Source organism: Colias eurytheme, chromosome 9, assembly GCF_061535395.1.
Source record: "Colias eurytheme isolate Ceu_HAF_F1 chromosome 9, ilColEury1 Martin Lab GWU primary, whole genome shotgun sequence".
NCBI lineage: Eukaryota > Metazoa > Arthropoda > Insecta > Lepidoptera > Pieridae > Colias > Colias eurytheme.
The window spans coordinates 5,773,289-5,798,791 of NC_142988.1; the positions used below are offsets into that span (position 1 = coordinate 5,773,289).

Consider the following 25,503-nt stretch of genomic DNA (forward strand, 5'->3'; position numbering starts at 1 on the left):
ACGATTGTTTGTCGTCAACATTTTTTATCGTTTAGCGACTGTCGTATCTAGCTGTTCCCATTGGATCGCGACCACATTTTATCGTTTCCTGGGAGTCGCTTTGTCCTTTACACATCATCAGCAAGCTACAAATCTAGTCGCCTCTGCGTTCGCTTGGTGATTACTAGTGCGTTTACTCTCCTGAGTTCAATGGACGTTATAGAGTTGCCGTCCACGATTTTTTATCGTTTTACGACTGTCGTGCTTGCCGTTCCCACTGTCACGACAAAGCGTCGTCACTGCAAAAACTGTCGTAGACGACAGTAAATTGTGTCGTTCTAAATGTGAACACCTCCATTTAAACATATAAGCCACGACACTTAAAACTACACGATTATCTGTCGTCACGACACGGTGGGAACGCGCCCTAAGTAATCACTTTTTTATTTTAACCGACGAACCTAAAAATGACGAATCACGAAGGGTCACAATTCGTAGCGTTTAATGTTTTTCTATATGATACATAGATGATAATAGATTTAACTGTTCTAATAGATACATGTAAATACATTGAGATTGCTAATTTTAATTCCATAAGAAAACGCTCAATCCTATATCTTATTATAGTAAGTAAGCCAAAAGTAAATAATATAATGTAGGTGAGTTGGAGTAAGTCCAGACATGGGGTAAGAACGTAAACATCAAAAATTCGGCGAATACGAGCGTATTTTTTTACGGTGGCAACTACTTGTGGTGGTACTTTTTGTTTTGCATCGACCTTTAGATCCCGGGCGTCGCACCTACGAGCCGCGCGCCTTCGAAAAAATCATCAAAAAATCATTTTAGAACGTAAAAGATCGGATATTTTTTTTAATAGACCTTATGCTATATTCAATACAACATTTTAAAGTATGTCCGAACTTACCCCAAAGAGTACTTTTTTACTATAGTCATAAAAAAGTAAGTGTTGTTTTTAAACGCCTTAAAATCAGAAACTGTTGAGTTTATCAGAACAAACTTTGCAGAGCAAAGCGATGCTAAATGAATTGTCATTTACATCAGTTTTAAGTAGTAAATCTTGAACTAGTGCTGAGAAAATCGGGCTTTCGCTAGACCATTTCAATACGTCTAAAATCCGTCCGGTCTTACCCCAACTCACTTTATTGCACAAGTCAGAAATGTAGTGGTAGATATAATAAGTAAATATTAATTAATAATTATAAACGGTATGAGTAACACATCATATACAGATAAAGATTATATTATACACTATTGCATACACTCGTACACAATAACAAAATATGTACCTATTAATAACTACTTTAAATATGTGATAATAACCTATGAAGTAAGTGCCAGATGGTAAAAAAACTGCGTTATGACGCATTTACTAACGAAATAACATCATTCATCTATCATCTAAATGCTCAATGATAACTAATAAGGTATCATTAGGCAAGAACAGCAACGAAATATTGATTCTCATTATACATTATACAGTGTGGAAATTTTCGATGGCCCTGGAGGGAAAGTACTTGAAATACTGGTGATAGCGTGTTTTGCTGAAAGGAAACATTCCTTTATTTTCGAAGATTTTCGAAAATTCACTTGCATCGACCGGGAATCGAACTAACTAAAAAATTGAAATTTGTTATTTCATTCTTCAAATCGACGCAAATAGGTCTTAAACTAGTATTTTCGACACATATTATCTCTAAAAAATAATAAATCGTTATTATGGTATACATTCAGCAAAATTTCCTACCTCCAGTATTTCAAGTAGGTACTTTCCCTCCAGGGCCCATCGAAAATTTCCACACTGTCTATCTTTACAATTCACTTTACTTCATATTATAACTGCCATGTATACTTTGGAATCTACACAAATGTTCTTCCAAAAAAAAAATATATACCACTTATTGTAGACTTCTGTCGACATTTTTTCTTCTGGAAACAAAGTAAATCATCGTATTTTAATTATCGTGAGCCGTCTATAGTCTCTATACTCCAATTACTACTCTCTAAGTCACACCAATACAATTAACAACGTTATAATATGTACAACTATGCAAGTTGCCAATGATTAAACATTAAAGTACAATTGCGAAATAATTATACATTTTCACATACTTTTTATATTCTACAGTTAGAAAGTGATAAGCCTAGAGATATGTAACAAAGGCAATAATAAATAATAGATCAAAGCACATTTAACTGGGATAGGTTCATAAAAAGTTACAATCGAATCATTGATTATTTTTCTTTGTACTGACGTTAATATCACTAGTTGAAGTGGTATTTCATTATTGTTTTATAATTAAGGAAGAAAAGTACTCAAATTATTATTGTCATGTCTACGACCTAATTGTTTATTTGTAATGTGCTCTTTCTTCGCTCAAAACACAGCATAAACCGCAATATAAAAAAAGGTAAAAATATTCAGATCAGAGATATTCGGACGTGTAGTATTGAGCACATAATATCTACTCGGCGCAAGACTTTTAATACTTTTTATTTACGTTAGCATTCATAAGGGCACTTTCAAATTATGCGTTTCGTGTCGGACGCGTTAGACGTACAGCGCACGGACGATCTTTTTTCACACAAAACGCTCGGTGCGGCAACAGTGGGGCACCGCAAGCTTTTGAATTTGAAAGCGCCCTAAGCCCCATATTCATAATCATTTGCTAACTATATCAATCGACAGGTTTACTGTCAACATTATATGTAATATGAAATGATCGATTTTCACATTGCAACATTGTGTATTGAAGAGTTGATATTACTAGTTCTCATAAGAACTTTCCAAGGAATGGCAACAATAATACAGTTTTCGGCAACATTGTCGATCGGGTGTTGCTGAACAAATGTTTACTTCGAGTATGAAGCTTAAGGTTGCTTATTACGAAATCCTTCTCTTCGGTATGCCACAGACTGTCATTGTAGGATCAATAATTTAAAGAAAAGATTGAATGTACGATAGATCTTCTAAACAACTTCATTCTTTCGTATAATGGCCGGTAATAACACAATTATATGATTATGCACCGATTTTTATGAGTCTTTCTCATTCTATCAAGATATCCTACAGTTAAACATAAAAGTTATAAGTAAACATAAATATGGTAGCCCATCCCTGATCTATCCAAATAAAAATTCGATGAATACTGTATGCCATAAATAATGTGCTGTTATTATAAAGATACCTTCAGTATAATTAGTAATTACATTTCAATATTTTTTATATATTATATAATATGAATGCACACCCATAACAAAACTCTTATAGCTGTTTATGAACAATTTTAGATGACTGGAATTTTTACACAGTTAATATTTTTCAATTAAGTATATAACTGACTAATTGGTTAAGTAAATTATGTAAGTATTGTGCAACACCCTAAACATCATACATCAACGTATTATATATATATACATTTTAATAACTTCAAAATTGAACCCAATTCTGTTGATTCGCTGGGGTTGTTGGCTTTTGACTTGCAGTTCTGAAATATAAAAATAATAAAAAATTAGCAGTTTTAAATAATCCTAAGTAAATAATGTATATGAAATTTTTATTGAATCAATAGAATAAAATTAAGACTATAAATATCAATTGTGAAGATTCATGCTATAGGTATGCAAATTGCAAACATGGTAAATATACATAGTTGTAAGTAATAAAAAATTATTTTTACCATAAAGAAATTGTTATTAATTCTTATCTACTATGAATATTGCAATTTGCAATAATGCAAATGGAAAGGTCAAACAGGAATCACTACTGCTTTATGCAATGATAACTATTAAGTATCTATAGGTTACTGTTAGCACTACAAAAATATTTTTATTCAATAAAGCAATCTATTAAGTCATTTGGAGTTTTATTTACAAGTTTATTACAATTTTTTTTTTAATCCATACTAATATTATAAATGCGAAAGTAACTCTGTCTGTCTGTCTGTTACTCAATCACGCCTTAACTACTGAACCAATTTGCATGAAATTTGGTATAGAGATATTTTGATACCCGAGAAAGGACATAGGATAGGTTTTATCCCGAAAATCCTACGGGAACAGGTTTTTAGTTGAAAACGCGGGCGAAGCCGCGGGCGGAAAGCTAGTAAATAATACAATATCAAGTGACTACATACCCAGCAGAATTGAAATCACCCCACTCAGTGTTAGACCCAGTGGGATTAGCTGATGATGGAGTAGGCACGTGTTGTGGCGAAGGTGGTGGTGGTAGTTTGGAACCGCCTGGTGGTGGTGGCAACAAGCCCCCACCTACACCCCCCGTGCGACGGGGTCTGCTTGCTTCACTACCGTCTTTCTTCTAAAATAAACAATAAAATGAGAAATATTCTGTATAAATAGGCATGATTAATTAAGTTTGACAATTATTTCTAATGGTATTATTTAAATAGAGCAAAACTTAAGTATTCTGTCATGAGATGTGCTTAGAAAAATACATTCAATACACATAAGGTTGACTTCCAACAATAATTATAAGTGGGCATTTACTGACAAAAAAACAAAAATAGCAAAATATTTGTTATAACATACAGGAATAAAATTAAAAATTTCATATAAAATAGAGGAAAGATAAACCTATTTTCATACCGTTATTTTCATGTTAATTTTTATTGTTTCTCCATCCTTAAAACTGAGATCAAGCTGCTGCTGCTGTCCCTGGTCTGATTGTTGCTCATTTCTCAAGTGTTTGAAATGATCTTGAAGTGCAACATTAAGGTCAAAAGAATCTGATCTATCTCCAAAACCAAGGCCAATGTAAGCACTTCGACCTAGAAAATAAATGTTATAATGTAGATGTACCATTAACCCTACTTGTGATTTTAATTGGGAAGGACTTTAGTATAATTACTTTTTTTTTGGGGGTTGAGGGGGAGAGGAGGGGAGGGGAGGGGGATTATATATCCCCCCCTGAAAGGGGGAAGTTGCGGAAATACATAGTTTTCGAGTTTTTTTTTTTTTGTAAAATGTGATTTTGAGGTTAGGAATACTATTAATTTTCTAACCATACCCATTCGTATGTGTTCAATTGTGCTAGATTTTCTACCTAGTACCAGCCCAGTATAAAATACATACAAACGAGCAGTCGACGGAGCCCCTTGGGGCTCCGTCCACTGCTCTCATGTCAACCTAACACTACGACTCGTGATCCCCGAATTTCATTATTTTGAGGTGTCTAATCGATACCGGGTAGTGACTTTTCATAATAAACTGCTTTTCTTTTTCTACGAAAATGCGTAGTTTTTGTGAAAATCGAGAATGAAAATTATTTTGAGAATCGCCCTTAAGTCGCTTCTGGCACTCGCCGGCCGCTGCCGCGGCACGCTCGCTTCGCTCGCTCGGCTCGTGCGGCAGTTCAAGAGTTAACCTAACACGCTCGTCGCTTCGCTCCTCGCTACCTATTTGAATATTAAGGATAACAGTTTTATAGTTTTTTAACCTACGTAGTTTTTTTTTGTTTGAGTGGGAATCACCCTAAAGTCGCTTTTGGCACTCGCCACACAAAATGGGCTCACGTTTCGTTATTGCATATATTTTTTTTTATTTGATATTTACCGTATTAGATTTGTAAAGTAAAATATACATATTTATATCATTTTTTTTTTCCATACATAATTGTTTAATTTGCGCTTTTATATTAACCGTAAAAACACATTTATTAAAGGAATCAGTCATTAATTACAGTCAACGAAACGTCAGCTGTCAAAAACGTCGTAATTAATAACCAAATTTTCTGAATTTCAAAAAATTATATCTTGAAAAGTAATGGTTTCCGCAATTTGAAACTTTACAAAATTAATTAACAAACTTAGAACTATAACTAAAAAAAAAATCAACGCTCTAGCGAAACGTAATCGTACTAAAGACGAGCCTTTAATGGAGCTTAAAAAATCATAAATATAAATAATTACAATTTATTCTTATTTTCTGAGGATGATACAATTACTTACCATTGTCATCTTGTATTTTCACAACAAAATACCTAGAGCTGTCTGTCACAGACTCAAGGGCAACTCCAGGATATTTATCTATAGGACATTTCGCGAATAGTTCTCCAGAAGTTTTATCTTCCAACTTCATGATTAACTCGTCGCCTTTCGCGACTAAACGCATACGCCCCGTCCATTGAGGTTCTTGTAAGTTCCAATCAGCTGCCCTAAGATAAGCAATAGTTAGAAAAAACGTAACATTATAAAATTTATACTCAGTTAAAACTATTTAGCTCTTACCTGTATCCTCTATTGGTAGTCCGAGGAGGTATTTTAAATACAAAAACTTCATTTTTAACAAGTAACACACTTTCATATGTTTCCATTGTGTTTAGTTTAAATCTGTTGATATAAGTTAATTGTTAAATGCTTATTTGTTTTGAGAGGAAATAACTTTGATATTTATTTCTTATTATTTATTTAATGTATTCTACATAAATAAATTAATAAATACGTGAGTCGTGACAAAATAAACGATTGACGATTGTGACTAGACATGGGTAGGTAATGCGTGTAATAGTACAAAAGTAACATCACTTTGACACGTAATGCAACATCACGCATTACGCATCAGTTACAAACATCACTCGCATCACTCACTTTTTTTTATTTTGTTTTACATTTGCTTGCGTTCATTATAATTATTAACAAACAACATAAAGTACGTGGCCAAGTATGAAGGAAAATCAACTACATTTTTTAAATATTTACTTAAATTGTAATTTTACGATATGTAATAACTAATAAGTATTGCAGTTATTATTGCTATTTTTCAATATGATCTGTAATACTTCACATATCACCATTAATATAATATAAACCTCAGATATAAACATTATAATATTATTTATAATATTATTAATGTCATCATTTCATTAAAAATCGATCGGGTAATGTGTGATGTTACGGAGTAATATCACTTCCGTGGAAGAGATGCGTGATGTTGCATTACTATTTGACGTACTGTTTTGCGCATGTCTAATTGTGACTTTGATTTTGACGGTGGTTTGACGTGTTTGGCACAGAGAAGCTTAAATAAATACCTATAACATACGTCCATGCCTATAACCTATTACTTACTCTGTGGTATTATTCCACCATTCATAGAAATAATTTTAGTTAGAGAGAATTTTAGTTATGTGGCTGTGCATATTATATTACTTGCTCTGTGGTGCAAAATGTTAATTGTTTGTGCTAATAATTATGAAATAAATCGTTGCTTCAGTCATTCACTGCACGGCACTGGCTATGTGACTGGCTACGTAGGATAATGCCACTATTGCATACTTAGAGCGTTTTCACATTTTCCGATCCGATATCGGGGGTAAGTAAAATGTATGATTTCAATACCTGTCTTTCACATCGTCCGGTCCCGAGAATGGTATGCTCTCAGAGGAATAAAGGTATGCTTATCTTCACAGAACAGCTTATCTTTGTGTTATTTTCCTACGTCAAAATCAATGTCAAGAGCATTACTTGCTCTGTCAAATGTCAATAACAAATTAGAGGTGATTTGTCTTACTATAAGTAATTAGACATAATTAAAACTTTTGTAGAGAAAATAATTATTTTATTACGGTAATAAATAGAATTATCCAGGACTCGTATATCTTTTAAATAAAACGTTAAGGTAATAGAACAAATTCATATTCACTTTGTATTCCCAAGTAATATACCTTATCCAAAACTTAATATTTTTATGTTTCTCTTTATTTTTCAGGTCAACTTCGCTACTTAGTGATAATCAATTTAAAATCGAAGATAAAATATAGGTAAGACTTCGTATATATCATAAAACTTCAGTAAACCCAAATATTTATTTGCACAACACTATACAAAAAAATAAAAATAAAAGTACTCACAACATGCTTACACAAAATTAATTTCCCATATTTTAATGTATTCTCACCAAACAATGTAAACTTCTAAAACCACTTGGTTATTGTATGCACTAAAAACATTCATAGCGGAAAGGTTTTGGATGCCATTGTAATATCAAGTTATTGATGATTGATATATTGATGTTTTATGTAAGTAAGACTTTCCAATATAGAAATAAAATTATTATTAGTTTATTGTTTTAGTAAAATTTGTATGTAATTATGTGCATTTAACCTTTCCAATGAAAATGTTTGTGAAACACCTATAATTGACATAATATAATATGTGCTTACATATTTTTATATTCGTGAATATTAATAAGTGCATGTATACAACTAGGTATGTTATAACTATATTTTCAAATCTTAGAATATTTATTTGTGTTCACAGGATCTAGAACAACAATCACAAAAAACACTATGGCTTATGTAAGTAACCAATCTAACAGTAATCTCATACTTTAGTATTTTAAGCTGTTTGGTACACATTTTTCAAACCAAAAACTTATTTATGGATAGCACATGGTCTACTTATCAGCAGGTTGAGTTGTGTGATGGATAACTATTAACTTATTGACTGTATATTTGTTTAATAATAATCATGTGTAATATGCTATGTCAAACAATTAGTTGATTTATATACCATTAACAATTTACATAATATTATGTATTTGAATGGCAAGCTAAAGCTGAGTTCAATAACATCCTCATATTTTTGTGTGTAATAATTTTTCATTCTGTTTTGCAATGATGGCTTTAAATGTTGCAACTTTTTAAAAATTAACTTCTTACTTACTTACTACTTTAAATGAAGTGATAAAATTGAAAATTTAAATGAAATAATCAAAATTTCAATTCAATGGTTCACCCAGTTGAAAGTTTTGAAGTGAATTGAGAACTCCTGTTTTTAAAGTTGGTTGAAAACAAGTCAAAAAATAACAAATAAGAGATATATTGTGATTATTTCTTTTCTTTTATCTCTTTTTCTCAACATCGTAGAATGAGACAGACATAAAATAGATCCCAGAGGCATCCAATATCCATCCCAGTCCAATCCGCTCAAAATAACAATTATTTTCATATTCATACTTTATTATATTTTAATCAGTTTGTAATTAAGTATTGCAAGTGTAAATTCATAAAATTATGTATAGTTTATTATCAACATTTTTTTGTTCTTTCTTATGAAAAACATTAGTATTAGTATAATGTTTTTTAAAATGTACCTACCTATTAAAAAATAATTGCAAATATTGTTTATTGCATAGCCATACCTACTCATTTTTAATGCCTTAAATCCTATAACAAATTATAAGGTGTCAATCCTCTTGCACCTGAATAATAAACCCTAAGCCCCTAAGGTATACCTATCTTTTTTTTCACAAGTATTTATATAATTTTATCAAAAACGGTCAACCATTAAGGGGGTGTTCATGCCTAAACAATGGACTTTGGCTAATTATATCTTTATTTAAATAGAATAACTGAAATTTAAATCCATAGTACGTACACAACATTATTATTAAGTAAGTAAGTATTATTTTGAATTAGTAAGCTACAAAGATATAAATATAATGTAATTATGCATTTGAATGTCTTACAACCACAGCCTACCAAAAATATCAAATTCAGCTATTGAGCTATATAGATAGTAACGCCATCTATTGAGTAAAGATACACAATAGAAAACTCGTTTCTACTATACATTTTCTATCGTCTTTGTCATTAAAGAAAATGGCGGTCGTGTTGAGAGCTGTAAATAATGAGTGGTGTTGTTTTTCTGTGTTATATTGCGTATTAGTGACAAAATGTAATGCGTTAATAAAGTGCTATTAAGCGGACTTTTGTGGGAACTCTAAGTGTAAACATATTTTTGTTTGAATTATGTAAGAACAAGAACAAAACATCGGTTGCATTCAATGAATCGAGCTTCTTCGATGCATAAAAATGGGAGTCTCCCATATTATACGCATTGTGACGACGATTTTGATGTTATTGCGATGTTTTACGCTCGCTGAAAATAATGAATGCCCTCAAAAATGTGACTGCTTGGAACAATATGTAGATTGTTCAAAAAAAAATTTGGTAATCGTGCCAAGAATTCCTAAGTGGGTGGAACAACTGGACATAAGCTACAATAAGTTGAATGAAGGCGTCACTGAAGGATTGGATAAGTTAATATCATTAAAGATATTAAAACTTGACAAAAATGCGATACAACGCATTCCGAGTTTTATTGATCAACATCAAATACAAGAAGTTAGTCTAAACAGAAATAGCATCATGTCAATAGACGTCGGCCGATTTCCGGCAAATAGTTCAATGAGAACATTGAGTTTAAATAGTAATCATATTAAAGTGATTCAGGATGGAGCTCTAAACAATTTAACTAACCTTATCACTTTAAAACTGAACAGAAATGAAATATTATCATTACCTAATCATTTATTTATGTATCAATCTAATTTGAAAACATTGGAACTCAATCATAATAAACTGCATGTTATCAATGGTCTACTTTTTCAAGGACTCTCCAATTTGACTGTTTTGAAAATCAAGTACAATAATATAGAAAACATCATGGATGGTGCCTTTTTTGGATTTAAATCTGTGAATTTACTGCAATTGGATCACAATAAAATTAAGAGTATATCTAAAGGTTGGATGTATGGCCTTGAATCGTTAACAACATTATCATTGTCTAATAATTTAATATCACACATTGATATTGGTTCCTGGGAGTTGTGTACAAATTTAGAGGTGTTGGATTTATCTCATAATTATATAATACAAATAGAAGGCCGTACTTTCCAACATCTTACCAACCTCCATACACTAAATTTAAGTAGCAACAATATATCATCAATATCACAGGAAGCTTTTAGTCATATTATACAATTGCAGTCACTATACTTGAATAACAACAAAATATCATGGACTGTAGAAGACATGTCTGGACCCTTTTCAAAATTAACAAATTTAATAACTTTTAGTCTATCTGCAAATCATATTAAATCAATAAGCTCTAGAGCATTTGAAGGCTTAACAAATGTTGTAGAATTGGATCTAAGAAACAATAATATTACATCAATACAACAGCATGCATTTGATTCCATGACAAAAATAAGAAAACTCCATTTTAACACTTCATCTCTGCTTTGTGATTGTAATATTCTTTGGATGGTTAAATGGATTAGAGAGAAATTAGATTCAAAGTTTGTAACTGCTACATGTGCATACCCAGCTGAAGTTCGTGGTACATTAATATCTAAACTTAAAGAAGAAAATTGTGGTGATTCACCTAAACCCAAAATTGTTGAACATCCCAAATCACATTTAGCTATCAAAAATCGCTCTGCAAATTTAGTGTGTTCTGCTACTTCAAATCCTTTTAGCAATATGACTTTTCTATGGAGAAAGAATAATGGCAATGTTAGTAATCCTGTGGTATATGAAAATGTCACTTTGACGCATAAAGGGCAACAAGCTACATCTGTATTAATGATTCCTGACGTATCACATACAGACTCTGGAAAATATCAGTGTGTGGTAAGCAATAAATTTGGAACAACTTATTCTTCAAAAGCTAAAATGAATATTGTGACATTTCCACGTTTTTTGAAAACACCCACTAATGTAACAGTGAAAACTGGTGAGACAGTCACATTGAATTGTGCTGCTACAGGAGATCCACCACCAGAAATATCATGGAAAAAAGATGGTGGCAATGATTTTCCAGCAGCAAGAGAGAGGAGAATGAATGTTATGCCAACAGATCATTTATTCTTTATAGTAAATGCAAAAACTACAGATATGGGTGTTTACAGCTGCGCAGCAAAAAATCCAGCTGGTACTATCATAGCAAATGCAACATTGACTGTTTTACAAGAACCCTCCTTCATAAGAGTACTAGAGAATAAAGAGGTAACTAGTGGTGAATCAGTGGTCCTACAGTGTATGGTCCAAGGGTCTCCAACTCCAGTATTAAAATGGTTTAAAGATGGTACACCCATTGTGCCCTCTGAACGTCATTATCTTACTGGTAATGATCAATTGTTAATTATTATTGGTGCCAAGTCAAGTGATGCAGGTCATTATGAGTGTGAAATAACAAATGACTTGGGAACCAAAAAAGATATGATAGAATTGAAAGTATTACCACCTGTTGCAATAATGGTGAAGGAGGAAAATATGACAGGTATTATTGTAATAACGGTAGTGTGCTGTGCAGTTGGCACATCAATAATTTGGGTTGTTATTATCTATCATACTCGCAGACGTATGGCAGGTGCTGTGCGTAACTATCCCACCGAAAGTGTGAAAATGACACAAGTAGTGCATAGTGACAGTGACTCTCCTCATATGTTCCCCGATAATATATCTGAACATTCTTCATGTAAGGACAGTGGTACAGGTGACTCTGCGAAACAAACTAGTTTTGATGGTGTGCCCACTGATAGAAGTGAACAAGTGCATTTTGAGACTGCTTTATGTCATAGTTATTCCCCAGTGCCAGAAGCACATAAGCTTCTACCTTCTTCCTTCAAACCGTCTATTCAAGTGTGTGTAAATACATGTGTCACACCAGCTACTTATAGTTTTTCTAGTCACAGTGGTAATGTTTAAGTATATTATGATGTATTTGTATTAAATTTTTAATGAATATTGTTGTTAAAACATTGCATTTTCACTAACTGTATGCCAATATTTATTCATAGTTATAATTGTTACCTTTTTATCTATCTATCTACATACATATATATAGTATATTTTAACATAATTAAACTACTCTAACGAAGTGAAACTTATGCAGTGCCTCAGTATTTGTTGTTAGTGGAAAAGCATTGTTCATTAGTGTTTTATATACATTTATTTTAGTACAAAATGTAATAAACTTGCCAGTATTGGTTTGATGTAAAGACTGAATGTCATTTATGTGTTTGTTTGAATCTTGTTATTTTCTTATCTTTATATTTAGGCAATAAATATAATTAGAACTAGTGAATAAGATTTATTCTAATTTACATGTTATTGTCATTTGCCTGTAATTTCAACTTTCATGTGATTGTATGGTAGCTACATTGAATTAATGTTTGTTTTGATGAATTGTATTAACAATTTTTTTTTACTTGATTTACTGAGTAAGTTACTTGACATATTTTTGCAGTGCAGCTTTTTAAAATTATTTTTATATTGCCTGTAACAAATAATATAACCAAGTAACAATAATTGATAGACTTGATTAAGATAAGGAAAATTAAGCTTAGAAATTATGTAATTAGAGAAGTGCTGAGATTAAACAATGTAAATGGGCACAAAGTAGGAAATCGAATGTAAAGCTTCACCTATAAACCATAATAATGTTGTAGTTATTAGTTACATCATAATACGAAAAAAAAAAATAGGATTGATCTGAAATTTGCCTCAACCCTTAGTTTTTACATCCACTTTAAGAGCTAGCGCGCACGAGCAACTTTGTCTCCGCAACTATTTTGTCTCTCCCATCAATTTGTATGGGGAGTTGCGTCGCTACGTGCGCGCACTTTCATACTAGCCCATGGGTGGGAGAGACAAAATAGTTGCGGAGACAAAGTTGCTCGTGCGCGCACTGTCTAACAATTTAAATCAATGTATTTTATGGCTATAAATAACATAAGACTGTTTTACTGCTTACACATGCAAAATATGAAGTGTAATGAGCTTACTATGTGTATGTAATAACCATTGACTATTGCCTAATCCTTCAATAATTGATATAGAATTAAATTACCACAATATTTCTTTCTTTAGTTGTAAAATATAGATTTGAGGTTATTGATTAGATAATATTTATTGTACATAATAATTTGTAAACAGGATTACAGTAGTGAAAATAAATATTTATATCATCAACAGTAGCTAGTATTCACTTGAATTCTTTAAAATTTTCCTTTTGAATGGTACCTACATAATATATAATTTTTATGTAAAGAATAACGGAAGTTTCCATAAATAAACCCAGATAATTATTCAATCAGAAGCTATTCTAATTTACGCTATGTTGACTATTTGTTGTAAATTAAGTTTGTTTGAATATGTTATGTGAGAAATTGTTCAATTACTATCATTCTGGTTAAATAACTTTAAAAAGAAAAATCATAATTTATACATACCACCATGGACGTATAAAAAAAGACGGACGGTATATCGCCTAAATATTGAGTGAAGCCTAGTAATGGCGGCGAAACATCCATGCGTGTGTGCCATGTTGCCATGGCAACAGCTGTGTTGATGACAATGGCGGCTGTATTTTTTTCTATAAATTTTGCCGTAATAATTTTGTCATTAAAACATAAAAGTAATAACTTGCTTCCCTGTGGAATGTAATCCCTTGTGTTTTGTTATTTAAAATTGTACTGTTGCGACACCATTTAACCACGCAAGACGGCATTTTAAATATTTTTTGTGAAACAGTGACGCAGTTAATCAGTCGGTAGTTCACGACGTAATGGCGGCCGACTAGCTTACTATGGTGAGAGTGTGTGCGTGTTTATTGTCTTTACGCGATCGCTAGCTTACTATGGTGGCTTCACGTTGTTTGTTCGTAATACGGCGTCCGTCTTTTTTTATACGTCCATGCATACCACATATTTACGTGCATTTTCTCAGGACAAACATACAACCATAGACAATATGAAATTTTATAATATAGTTTATAATTTTGAAGTTAATTTAATAGTACAACGAAATATTCGTAGACCGGTGCAAAATGCTAGGTATCGATTTGACGATTTAATACCCGTTTAAACCTGGCAACCAAATAGTGACCGGAAAAAAATAGGCAACCTACGTTTGCATTCTATGGGCGTCATAGGTACTTTCGATTGAAACTGTTTAATAATGAAACCGGTGAAATGTTTGAAAAAAATCTATTTTCAATAATTAATTAATCTTATTCTGAACTGAAATATATTAGGCAACCCATTTGCAATATATTTATTGAGATATTAACTTTAATTTAAAATATGTTTCATATTAGCATCGCGGTGAAGGTCGTTTTATATCGGGATCCTATACAATTACAATAACAATGAACCTTCAGAAATTAAATGCACTTAATTTATTCATTTTATAGCTGTTAATATAAAGGATCCATGGTTTATTTAATTTGACCAGTCAGAACACAAGGGTCATATTACTTGTAAAGAATTATAATTTTATAGTACTGGCGTTAAAATAAACCTTAGAAAATAAATATGGTGCCTTTTGTATTCCACGAATCTTGCAGACTAAAAAGATGTAAATCTAAAAGTACCTATATTCTACTTACTATAAATGTTATTCCTAATGAATATTGCTTGAACAGTTGTCTCAAGATGCCTGGTAACTTTTCTACAACCCTCATGTAAATATTATATTAGTAACATACTGCTATTTATACCTACTTTATGGAATAAAATATTTTAAGCAATTTATATCTTTTTATTTAGTAAGTACCCACTTTTAAAATAATTGAGATGATTTATAGAGCTAATAGCTTTAAAAGTTTACCTTTCTAATAGTGGCGCGGCGTAGCGTTCCTTGATATTGATGCAATGTATCAAAATATGTGGGTGGGGACTGGGGCCCACAAAAAAGCAACGGTAACAACCGACAAGTATTATCTCAACACTCTAATTAAATCACAAAAATGCAAAGTTGTTATATTTTGCATCTAGTTTCTTGACCCTTTTTTTATCAAATAAGTACAATAGACTAGTAGGACAATTCAAATCTATTAAATACTAAGCTATCTTATTAGGATACATACGAAAAGGGGACCCCATACCCGCCTAATTACGCGACGTCCATGTTAACTAACTGTACCTTATTTTGATTCTGTCGAATTAAAAAAAGTTTTTAAAATTCGTTACAGCCGGTCAGTATCAATATTTTTAAATATTTAAATTTTATTTTAGCAAGGATATGGTCAACCAGGTTATGGACAACCACAGGGCGGACAATTGGAAGTGGGACATGGTCCTTATCCCTCAATCGGTCCTGGAGGCAACGTCTCACCTCAAGTGGTGCAATGGTTTCGCGCTGTGGATAAAGATCAATCGGGATATATAACAGCGGCTGAATTAAAGGCCGCCCTAGTTAACGCACAGGGGCAAACATTTTCTGAAACTGCTTGTAACTTGATGATAGGTAAATATAAGTTATTGTCTTCTGTTTGTTAATAAAGTTAAATTACGTGTGTTAAGTTTATGCACTTCATGAAAGAAAGAAAGGTAACAGTTTAATCAGCAGCAATTTCATTTTAATACACACACTAGTTTTAGCATGATATTATGTATGCTGCATATCGAGATCGATACAGATAGACTGACACACAAAAATCATTTTTAGATTATTGTTCTTTAGTCACCTTTTGTCCTTTCAGGAATGTTTGATAAGGACCGTTCTGGGCACATAAACGTTGAAGAGTTTGAAAAGTTATATACTTACATTAATCAGTGGTTAGCAGTGTTCAAAACATACGATACGGATCAGTCGGGACAGATCGACGAACAGGAATTATCGAAAGGTATGTATAAATTTCGATTCAAACGAATCGTATAGATATTTTATATAAATGTATATTTTTTTATAAAACGATATCTACTAAGACGTATACAACCTTATCCTATCAATGTATGAGTGAGTTTCAAGAATAAGCATACTGCTGGTGGCATGGGCGTAGCTAGCCATGGGCACACGGTGGGGCAAAAAAAAACCGACCAAGTGCGAGTCGGATTCGCGCACCGAGAGCTCCGAACAAACCTACTTTTTATTATGTTGTAACTCTAAAATGTATGTTTTAGCAATTTTCCCTTTATCTGTGCTATAAGACATTGCTTTTAAGTTTTAACCAAATTTCAAGACTGTGTTCACGGGAAGTACAATGTAGGTTTTGATTCCCTTGCGAATGTCGAAATTTGCGATAATTTGCAGCATAAGGGTGCACTCACACACATCAGTCACCGTCAAGTCACCGATGACTGATCGGTGACGGTTTGTGTACGTATCCACAAACACCAGTCACCGTCATGTTGTCCGTCAGTCACGTCGCCGGTTTGACTGAATCATTGAACACATACATCAGGTTAGTCAGTGATTAGACGTGTGTCACGCTAGAGAACATGTAGCAATTGACGGTAGCACGACGCTGACTGAACTGAGACGTGACGGCACCGGGTGAGTGGGGATAAAAGTATGATACATGTATGGAAAGATTATTTGACGTGCCTGACCGGTGACGTCACTGATAGATTTCGTGCCGGCGACTGTCGTGTGGGAACAGAGTCATACTAGAACTATTGATACATATTTTTTTTTAATCCTGTCCGGTGACGTGCCGTGACGGTGACTGATGTGTGTGAGTGCACCCTAAAATGGATCTTTTGATTGCGTTGGCTTATAGTTTTATTTTTTTCACAGCTTTAAGCGACCGTAGACTTGAGTATTCGATGTAAATTTCAGCTTGATACCTCCACTCGTTTCTGAGAAAAAGTGTGTTGACAGACAAACCGACAGACAGACTTTGTTGTCCTTCTGTCTATCTGTCTAAAAATACTTTTTTTTTTCAAGAACGCGTGGTGGTATCAAGCTGGAATAATAATGAATAAATCAAAAGATACAGCCGTTTATGTTGCAAAATTCATCCCTATATTATATAGTTTATCTTTCTAATAAAATAATATGATTCCTTTTTACCATAAAATCTAGGTACCTACTAAACATGTCTATGTAAATGGAAAAAAAAACCATTTCAAATGGTAGGTATAACTCAGTAAATAAAGCAAAACCTTGCACTTCCGATCCAATTTCATGTTTGTTTTAGGTTAATGGTCACTTATTGACCATAAAAACAATATGCTGATAGATCCAGGTGGAGCTTTGCTCGCAATCTTATAGTTTTTGACCGATATCTCGAAAACTATCCACTTTAGGGCAAAAGTTACTTTGACTTTTTTGTAGAAAGAAAAATTTTGCATCTTTTATACTCTTTAAACTTTTCTGTAAAACTACTATTTACGGTTATGGCCTATAAAATAATTTAATGAACCGGTTTTTCGTTAAAATATTGGATTAATGAATAAAATGCATGTAGGTATGTACATTGTTTTTAGATCACTTTATTCTCTACAACTTTTGTTTGAATTTTTTTTGAGTGCCCATATTTTTTGAGTTGTTCTACATATAATGTAGAAATGCCGCCGCTCGGCGGGTGACGTGGCAGGTGATGAACGAAGAAGAAATTTCCAATGCAAGTGGATTTTCACCGTTTCCGAAACGGCAAAATTTTTTATTTTTTTTTACTTATAGAAAATTTTTTAATAGATTTTTTTAAATATTTTCGTTCCATTTTCTTTTATTTTATTCTTGCATCCGAATATAAAATAACTACTCAATAATATTTAGTTGTACGAAATATATACGAAACATACATACCTTGCAATTTTCTATTTTTCGCCAAACGTTAAATAACTCAAAAAGCATTAGAAAAAAAGTTTCAAATAAAGTAATCTTAATAAATGGATAATGCATATATGTATATAGTAATGCCTTTGCATTTCATTGACTAATCCAATATTTTAAAGAGTTACTTGCCAAAAACGATTAATCGGATCATTACATAGGCCATAAATCGTAAACGGAAAGTTTTACAAAAAAGTTTACAAGGTATAAAACATGTAAAATTTTACTATCTACCAAAAATTCCCCATATTGTTTGCCTTAAAATGGTTAGTTTATGAGATATCGGCCAAAAACTTTCATTGAAGATTGCGGGCGTAGCTCCACCTGGATCTGTCAGCATTTTGTGCTTTTATGTGAGATGTGTTATTCTTTCGAGTGAGAATTTTTTAACGGATAAGTTTTGTAGTCAGTACCTAGATAATTAAGTTTTTTAGATTTGGTTAGGTACCTTCCAGGTCAGAGCCAGGGTGGGGCAAGTGCCCCACCCTGCCCCACCGTGGCTACGCCCATGGCTGGTGGCCGAAAGACTAGGCGTTGCCGCGGTATGCCATAGAGACGAAGAAAATCATTTTCTATTCTTTAAGTATTTGTTAAAAAACATCTGTTAAATTTAGTTTCACACTGTTGCAATTACATTTATCCAAGATGCAGTGTGGTAGTTATATAGATGGAAGAATTATTATTAAAATTATTAATAATTCATATAAAACGAGAATTAGTCTGTCTGTCGTGTCTGTGTAGTGTTAAAATATTTTTATGTTTCAGCTTTGACACAAATGGGATTTCGATTTTCGCCGGAATTTATCAATTTTCTGTCGAAAAGAAGTGACCCTGACGGAAAAATTTCGGTTGATAACTTTATTGTGTTATGCGTCCAAGTCCAACGCTTTACTGAAGCATTTAGAGCCAGAGACACTCAACAAAATGGAACTGTAACTATTGGATTTGAAGATTTTCTAAATGTAGCATTGAGCTGCTCTATTTAATTAAATTGATTCCATGGAAAAATTGAGTTCACGCAAATTAAGTTTTGTTGTAGAATGGTTGAGAAGTACTAAGGATTAAAGTTTTAAAAAAAATCGATGAAAATTGAAAAGTAAAAACTATGGGAATAAAATATGAATAAAGGCCAACAAAATGTTCAGCTTCAAAGTCACAAATCACCTTTTGCTTGTTCTGCTACAATTCAGACATGTTTCTGAAGCATCTTATTTTAGAACAACTTAGTAATGCTGTTTTTGAAAGTCACATATTTTGTGACTAATGATTACTTGAAGGATGAGGTCCTAAGATCTTTAGAAGGTAATGAGATAATACGACATACATAGACGAATGGATCTGACCAATTACTGAAAATTATAATAAAGATATATTTTATGTGCATTTTTTATTAATTAATAAAAATATAAGAGAATCCACGTTTTTATTTTTTCCTCTGATAATTTCCGTATTAAAAATCAATAGATACACCTGAAAAGAAAACATACAAATTAAGAAGATATTAAACAATTTTCTTCCATTAGTTAAATCTTAAAAATTGTACTAAAAATATATATTAGCAATTGTAAAATTGAAAATTAAATGTGATTTAAGTGCTTGCAAAATTAAGCTGTTATCGATTATTACAAATATAGACATTATACATAATATTCATCAAAACTGTGGTCATTTGAAAATATATAAAGGGGTTTGGGTAAAGTTGGCGCCGCGGCCGTGATGTTCAACCGCGGCCATCGATGAAACTTGGATATTTTAAAAGAGCAATATATTGTCAGCAAAAGTTATTATGGACAAAAATCTCGAAACCTCGAAATCTCGATCTCGAAAAAGGAATAGAGATATTTGGTTTTGTATGATGTATCTAGATGATTAATTATTATAAGATGTTTCTGAGTTTTTTAGGTTTCTCCTTTATTTATTTAAGAATTCTAATCAAAACGTATATGAACGCTTATATACGCAATATAATATTACTTTTTAAAATATCCAAGTTTCATAACTGGCCGCGAAATGTCATCACGACGCGGACGCCACTAGCTCATACAAAAGTACCCAAACCCCTTTCATATCTAATGTCACCTTGGTGTAATACAGTGCATAGACAGTGCCCATATTGGCCAAAATGGATATTAAATTATTAATACAATAAGCCAGACTAAAATAATGAAATCTATGGCACACAGAGGTATCAATAAATAGCAGATTAACTCACTAGGTTCATTTTTCCTTCTCATGGCTTCAGTCTTTTCCAAAGTAAACACAACCTCTTGAAAATTCTTTGTAGCAGTTCTCATGTTTGCTGAATGTTGCGCATTTTCCTTTGAACTATCATCAAGCAATGTATTGATTGTGGGAATATCATCCAATTTCATATTCTTAGCATTTTCTGGTTTAAATACAATAGATACTTTCCCTGTTTTTGGATGTATACTAAATGGTGATTTTAGTAAATGATTAAATCCTTTAGTTACATTAACATCAAGCCTTGGATAGCAATACTGGATTTTCATCTCCTCTATTAAGTACTTCAACTTTCGCATAGCACTTCCATTCTGAAATATCATGAATTACAATGAAATCTTATAATTAGAATTAATTTGTCCCATTGTTTCTTACACATTACAGCAAGCAAGGTCACCAACAAATAAATAGAATTTAAAATATTTAATTTAATAAAATGGCTTGGACATTAACACCACATTATTGTTGAAAATATCAATAACATATTTTTGCTTGCTAATAAAGTCATAGTGAAAATCGAGAAGTGAAATATCCATACTAATATTATAAATGCGAAAGTTACTCTGTCTGTCTGTCTATTACTCAATCACGCCTTAACTACTGAACCAATTTGGTATAGAGATATTTGGATACCCGAGAAAGGGCTACTTTTTACCCCGGGAAATAGGATAGGTTTTATCCCGGAAATCCCACGGGAACGGGAACTATACGGGTTTTTCTTTGACTGCATCCTTTCGCGGCATTCCGGGGCGGATGCCTGACCAACTCAGCCACTCGTGACCCGCCAGAGCAATCGAATTTATTCTATTCTTTCAGTTTTATGTGTCTGGAGGGACACACCACGCATTCAAATGCTTTATAAATTTATATTTATAAAGTATTTGAATGCCATAAAACCAAAAATATAAATTTAAACATACTTGTTTACAATGTTGGTGATACAAATTAACAAATGTTTCCCATCGTTCTGGTGATGATGCTGGCATTTTCTTCAATGTCTCTTCTACTTGTTTTCTTAGTGTTTCATCTGGAATAATTTTTACAAAGCTGCTTAGTCTTTCTGGTGTTGATAGGAACTCCTGTTCTTCCATTATATCATTGAAATATTTATCAATTATATTGACTGATCTCCTGAAAATATAAATAATAGTTTTAAACATATATTCAATAGTAATAAAACAAATAACAACTATACTTTATTGACGTGACAACGTCTTAAATTAGGTTGCGACTGGGAGTCACTTATGAAAAAGTGTAACGCTCGGTAACGTTACGATGAGTCACCGAACGAGAGAGAGGCCCGCCGAATGCCTTGCGTCTCTCTCCCACTCAACTATGATCGAGAAAAAGACGTTGTCACGTAAAATCTTCGCCCGTAAAACCGACTTTACAGGCAACCATTTTTTTTTAATTATATAATATTAATAAAATATAAATAGATATTAGATTCCATATATTTGTTTTTATTCATTCAACTTATCAGTTTATCAAAAGTTACAAAACACAACAACGTCTGATAACTTACTTGATACTAGAATGCAAATTATCACTTCCCAAATGAACTTTTTTATACTGATTATCTCCGCCTGTTATTAGACACATGTAATCTGCGACTGCAGCTCTACCTGGACTATCCAAGGTCCTGGCTTCATAATCTGACACCCAGCAATGAATACCTCGCCTACCAGAAAACACCCACAATATGTGTTGGAAACCAAAATCATCTGAAATTAATAGAATTTAAATATGAATTGTTTTTATACACAATACAATATAGATCATTAACTCTTAATAAGTACAATAATTGAAGCCAAAACAAGAATATTAAGACTAAGAAATAAATTGTTTTATTTCAATTACATGATGAATCACATAAAAGTACCTATGCATAATTGAGTACAGTTTTTATAGATGCTAAACATTAATAAAGAACATACAGAGTTAGGGGTAAGAGTTAGTAAAAAATGTAATAAAAGCAAGCAAATTTTATGTTTGGTCATGTTGAAAAACATCATTTAGGCGTTGCCATAGCTAGCACACCTTCAATAGCAATAATATCACAGAATAAAAGGGATATAATTTTTATCCAAGATAAGACCGTACCTTTTAAAGCAACATTAATAATTTCACACGCTACAACCATGAACCTCCAACACTTGTCGCATACATTTGCTTCTTGACAACATGTTCTTACTTCATCATAATCTGTCAGATCTATATCAAATACAAGCTCTCTAGCCAGCACAATCGCATCATGCCGTCCTATAGATGGTCTGAAATAAGATGATATTTCTCACTTAATATATCCAATAATAAGAGACTCTTATGTATTTATTCATTTTAAGGGAAAGTATTTTTGGGAAATAAATCTATACAGTTTTTATACTACTTACTTAGTATTATACACAGGCCCAATATCTAATTTATATGGACATTTTTTCTGAAATAATGTTTGTAATTCTTTCTGATTGTTTATAGACAGATATCTTAGATAAATATCTTCTGCTAAAGTAAATGATAATTCTCTGTTGGCGAGTGGTTGTGGATAATTTCCACATGATAACCACCTGCAAAAAAGACTTTGTGGAAATAGCCTAGAATAGTATATTGGCAACATATCCGATAGTAAGTTTTCATCATATTGTACCTGAAAAGTATATATATTTATGAAATAAACACAAATAAATTTAATTAAAGTAGTAAAACAATGCACCACACGAACTACTTACCATTATGAAATTTTGACTTTTACCAATAGAAACCAACTAAGAAATTGTGAATGTACCTATATAACGTCTTACGTATTACACATTAATTTGAATACCTATTTTGGGAATTAAGTTAAATTTGTATTTTATTTTAAATTCTTTGAAAGAGTAAAAAAATTATTCGTGTTTGGGCTTCAAAGTAGCTGTCACATTTTCAAATTGTCAACTAGCGCGCGAAAAATAAAGTTGCTAGAGAAAATAAACATAAAATTAAGCGTCTTATTCACGGTCAATCCCCGACGTACGTCGGCTCAAGGCCGCGGTGCTGGATGTATCCTACTGACGATCGTGCGCGCATCAAGCATGGCTAGGGTTGCCAACTTTTATTTGAAGAAATAGAGTATATCTGATTTTAAAGGAGGTAAATAAAGAGTAAATAAATATTTTTAAAAATGTATTTTTTTGTACTTTTTGCAGTAACTAAGATTTTTTCATTATTTTTAAATGAATTATATGAATCCAAACATTCCAAATCTAAATTTATATATTTCAAGAGCTCATTTTTAATTAATTTTTAATGAAACTCGGTTTCTCTCTTCCCGCCACTTCACATTCATGACCGAAAAGACTCTTTCAGTAAATGCTAAAGTGGCGGGAACAGAGAGTATATAGCTAATCATTTTTTTAAACAAACAAATTCGTCAAGATATTTTTTTTAAATAAATTGCCATTTTCTACAGTGGACTTTTGCATAAAATCTGTGTTATTCAACAATTCGCCTTGGAGTTCTTTTAAAATAATAACTTCTGAATATAAACTGTCCATGTGTACAAGGTTAATCCAAAAGTAATGATAATTGGGATTTCCTGTGTACATAAAAATAAAAAATAACCGTTTCTTGCTTGCTCATGTACTCACTAAGTTATCACAAAAAAATCATATCAATAGGCCACGTTTCCAAATATTTACATTAATTTCTGTTGGCAACACTAATCTGCTGTACGTCCGCGCTATTCACTGTCCATCTGCACGACGTTCGCGGTGGTGGGGGTGCTTGCTGGATGAAAAGTTGGTCGTGCACATCCAGCAAGATAATAATAATAATTATTGACGTACGTCAACGCTATTCACTGTCGTTTTGCGTCGTGCATCGTGTATGACCTTGGCGGGACGTACGTCAAGATGGACCGTAAATAAGACGCTTAACCCCTTATTGCATGAATTATTAAGGAGATGAAATAAAAATTATTTTTTTGCAAAAAAGTGTTTATTAGACCTTACATTATGAGATCAAATTGAGAAAAAAAATTATTTACTTATATTATAGAAAATATGAAACGGCGCCATATATGGACTCGTATGCAGTGTTTGTTGTATTTTTTCTGTCATATATGGCTTCGTATGCAATTAGAAAAAAGTAACTAATTAATAAAATAAAAATATATACTGGACTAATTTCACACACATGGTTGCTAAGCCCCAAACTAAGCTTAGGCTTGTATCCTGAATGCTAAGTCAACTGATATACTACATATATTTTACATAAATCCTTTTCTACTAATATTATAAATGCGATAGTTTGTGAGGGTGGATGTATGTGTATGTGTTTGTTTGTTACTCTTTCACGCAAATTCTACTGAACCGACTTCAATGAAATTTAGCACACATAATATAGAGGGTAACTTGGACTAACACATAGGATAGGTTTTATCCCGGAAATCCCACGGGAACGGGAACTATGCGGGGTTTTCTTTGAAAAAGCGGGCTAGGCCGCGGGTGAAATGTTAGTACTTTATATGGATACCTAAATAACACCCAGAATCACAGCCAACTTATACTTCGTGAAATTGCTTAAAACAATTAATTAATTAATTGCGTTTGTCATTATAACACAAAAACACGTTATAGTTTTCACATAACGTGAAGGAACGAAATTGGAACAATATAGGCATAGCTGACGGGTGTTCTTCTTCCAAATTGGGTAATGACTAATCCCATCAGATCGTGCAGAATCAAAGTAAAAATCTAGATGTCTTGCAAGAGATTTTCGTAGCTTTTTTGCGGCAATTGGCGAGTCAGGAATACTGAGGAGACTCCAGAGATGCCGATGTTCCTAAGTTTTTGAGAGACGACCACGTCTTTTCGTAATAAGAGCTTTCCCTGTCTTTCGCATTTGCTCTGAAACGGCTA

The 25,503-nt window shown here is 32.5% G+C and overlaps 3 protein-coding genes across 5 annotated transcripts; 1 reads left to right on the plus strand and 2 right to left on the minus strand.

The window, feature by feature from the left end:
- Window positions 1-413: 413 nt before the first annotated feature.
- Window positions 414-6,488, minus strand: LOC149905789 (NECAP-like protein CG9132). Its single transcript, XM_090105170.1, has 5 exons — window positions 6,243-6,488; window positions 5,964-6,169; window positions 4,603-4,784; window positions 4,134-4,315; window positions 414-3,485 (listed from the first exon to the last, which is right to left on the minus strand). The coding sequence occupies exons 1-5, from the start codon at window positions 6,326-6,328 to the stop codon at window positions 3,428-3,430; spliced, it is 714 nt and encodes a 237-aa protein (XP_089961296.1). The 5' UTR covers window positions 6,329-6,488; the 3' UTR covers window positions 414-3,427.
- Window positions 6,489-7,299: 811 nt separating this feature from the next.
- Pef (penta-EF-hand domain containing protein peflin) lies at window positions 7,300-19,372 on the plus strand. 3 transcript variants are annotated; one of them, XM_090105960.1, is made up of 6 exons: window positions 7,300-7,326; window positions 7,723-7,774; window positions 8,274-8,311; window positions 15,820-16,051; window positions 16,287-16,430; window positions 19,130-19,372. In XM_090105960.1, the coding sequence occupies exons 3-6, from the start codon at window positions 8,303-8,305 to the stop codon at window positions 19,348-19,350; spliced, it is 606 nt and encodes a 201-aa protein (XP_089962086.1). In that variant the 5' UTR covers window positions 7,300-7,326; window positions 7,723-7,774; window positions 8,274-8,302; the 3' UTR covers window positions 19,351-19,372. The 3 variants fall into 3 exon arrangements, with proteins under 3 accessions (XP_089962086.1, XP_089962085.1, XP_089962087.1); XM_090105959.1 differs by lacking the exon at window positions 7,300-7,326 and adding an exon at window positions 7,485-7,632; XM_090105961.1 differs by lacking the exons at window positions 7,300-7,326; window positions 7,723-7,774; window positions 8,274-8,311 and adding an exon at window positions 9,617-10,141.
- Window positions 19,373-19,734: 362 nt separating this feature from the next.
- Prim1 (DNA primase small subunit) lies at window positions 19,735-23,543 on the minus strand. Its single transcript, XM_090105962.1, has 7 exons — window positions 23,335-23,543; window positions 22,999-23,252; window positions 22,709-22,878; window positions 22,131-22,329; window positions 21,526-21,736; window positions 20,577-20,916; window positions 19,735-19,834 (listed from the first exon to the last, which is right to left on the minus strand). Exons 1-7 carry the CDS (start codon window positions 23,335-23,337, stop codon window positions 19,815-19,817), a joined length of 1,197 nt encoding a protein of 398 aa, XP_089962088.1. The 5' UTR covers window positions 23,338-23,543; the 3' UTR covers window positions 19,735-19,814.
- Window positions 23,544-25,503: the final 1,960 nt, after the last annotated feature.

What these genes read in the sequence shown, in the direction of transcription:
- LOC149905789 (XM_090105170.1), bottom strand. Translation starts at nt 6,328, where the DNA reads ATGGAAACATATGAAAGTGTGTTACTTGTTAAAAATGAAGTTTTTGTA. An exon ending in AAATTAACATGAAAATAACG is followed by an intron (nt 4,316 to 4,602) that starts GTATGAAAATAG and finishes TGTTTATTTTAG; the next exon opens with AAGAAAGACGGTAGTGAAGC. An exon ending in GGTGATTTCAATTCTGCTGG is followed by an intron (nt 3,486 to 4,133) that starts GTATGTAGTCAC and finishes TTTATATTTCAG; the next exon opens with AACTGCAAGTCAAAAGCCAA.
- Pef (XM_090105961.1), top strand. Translation starts at nt 9,830, where the DNA reads ATGGGAGTCTCCCATATTATACGCATTGTGACGACGATTTTGATGTTA. An exon ending in ATCAACATCAAATACAAGAA is followed by an intron (nt 10,142 to 15,819) that starts GTTAGTCTAAAC and finishes ATTTTATTTTAG; the next exon opens with CAAGGATATGGTCAACCAGG. An exon ending in CGAACAGGAATTATCGAAAG is followed by an intron (nt 16,431 to 19,129) that starts GTATGTATAAAT and finishes TTTATGTTTCAG; the next exon opens with CTTTGACACAAATGGGATTT.
- Prim1 (XM_090105962.1), bottom strand. An exon ending in AATTTGCATTCTAGTATCAA is followed by an intron (nt 21,737 to 22,130) that starts GTAAGTTATCAG and finishes TTATATTTTCAG; the next exon opens with GAGATCAGTCAATATAATTG. An exon ending in GAGAAGGAAAAATGAACCTA is followed by an intron (nt 19,835 to 20,576) that starts GTGAGTTAATCT and finishes TTTTCTTTTCAG; the next exon opens with GTGTATCTATTGATTTTTAA.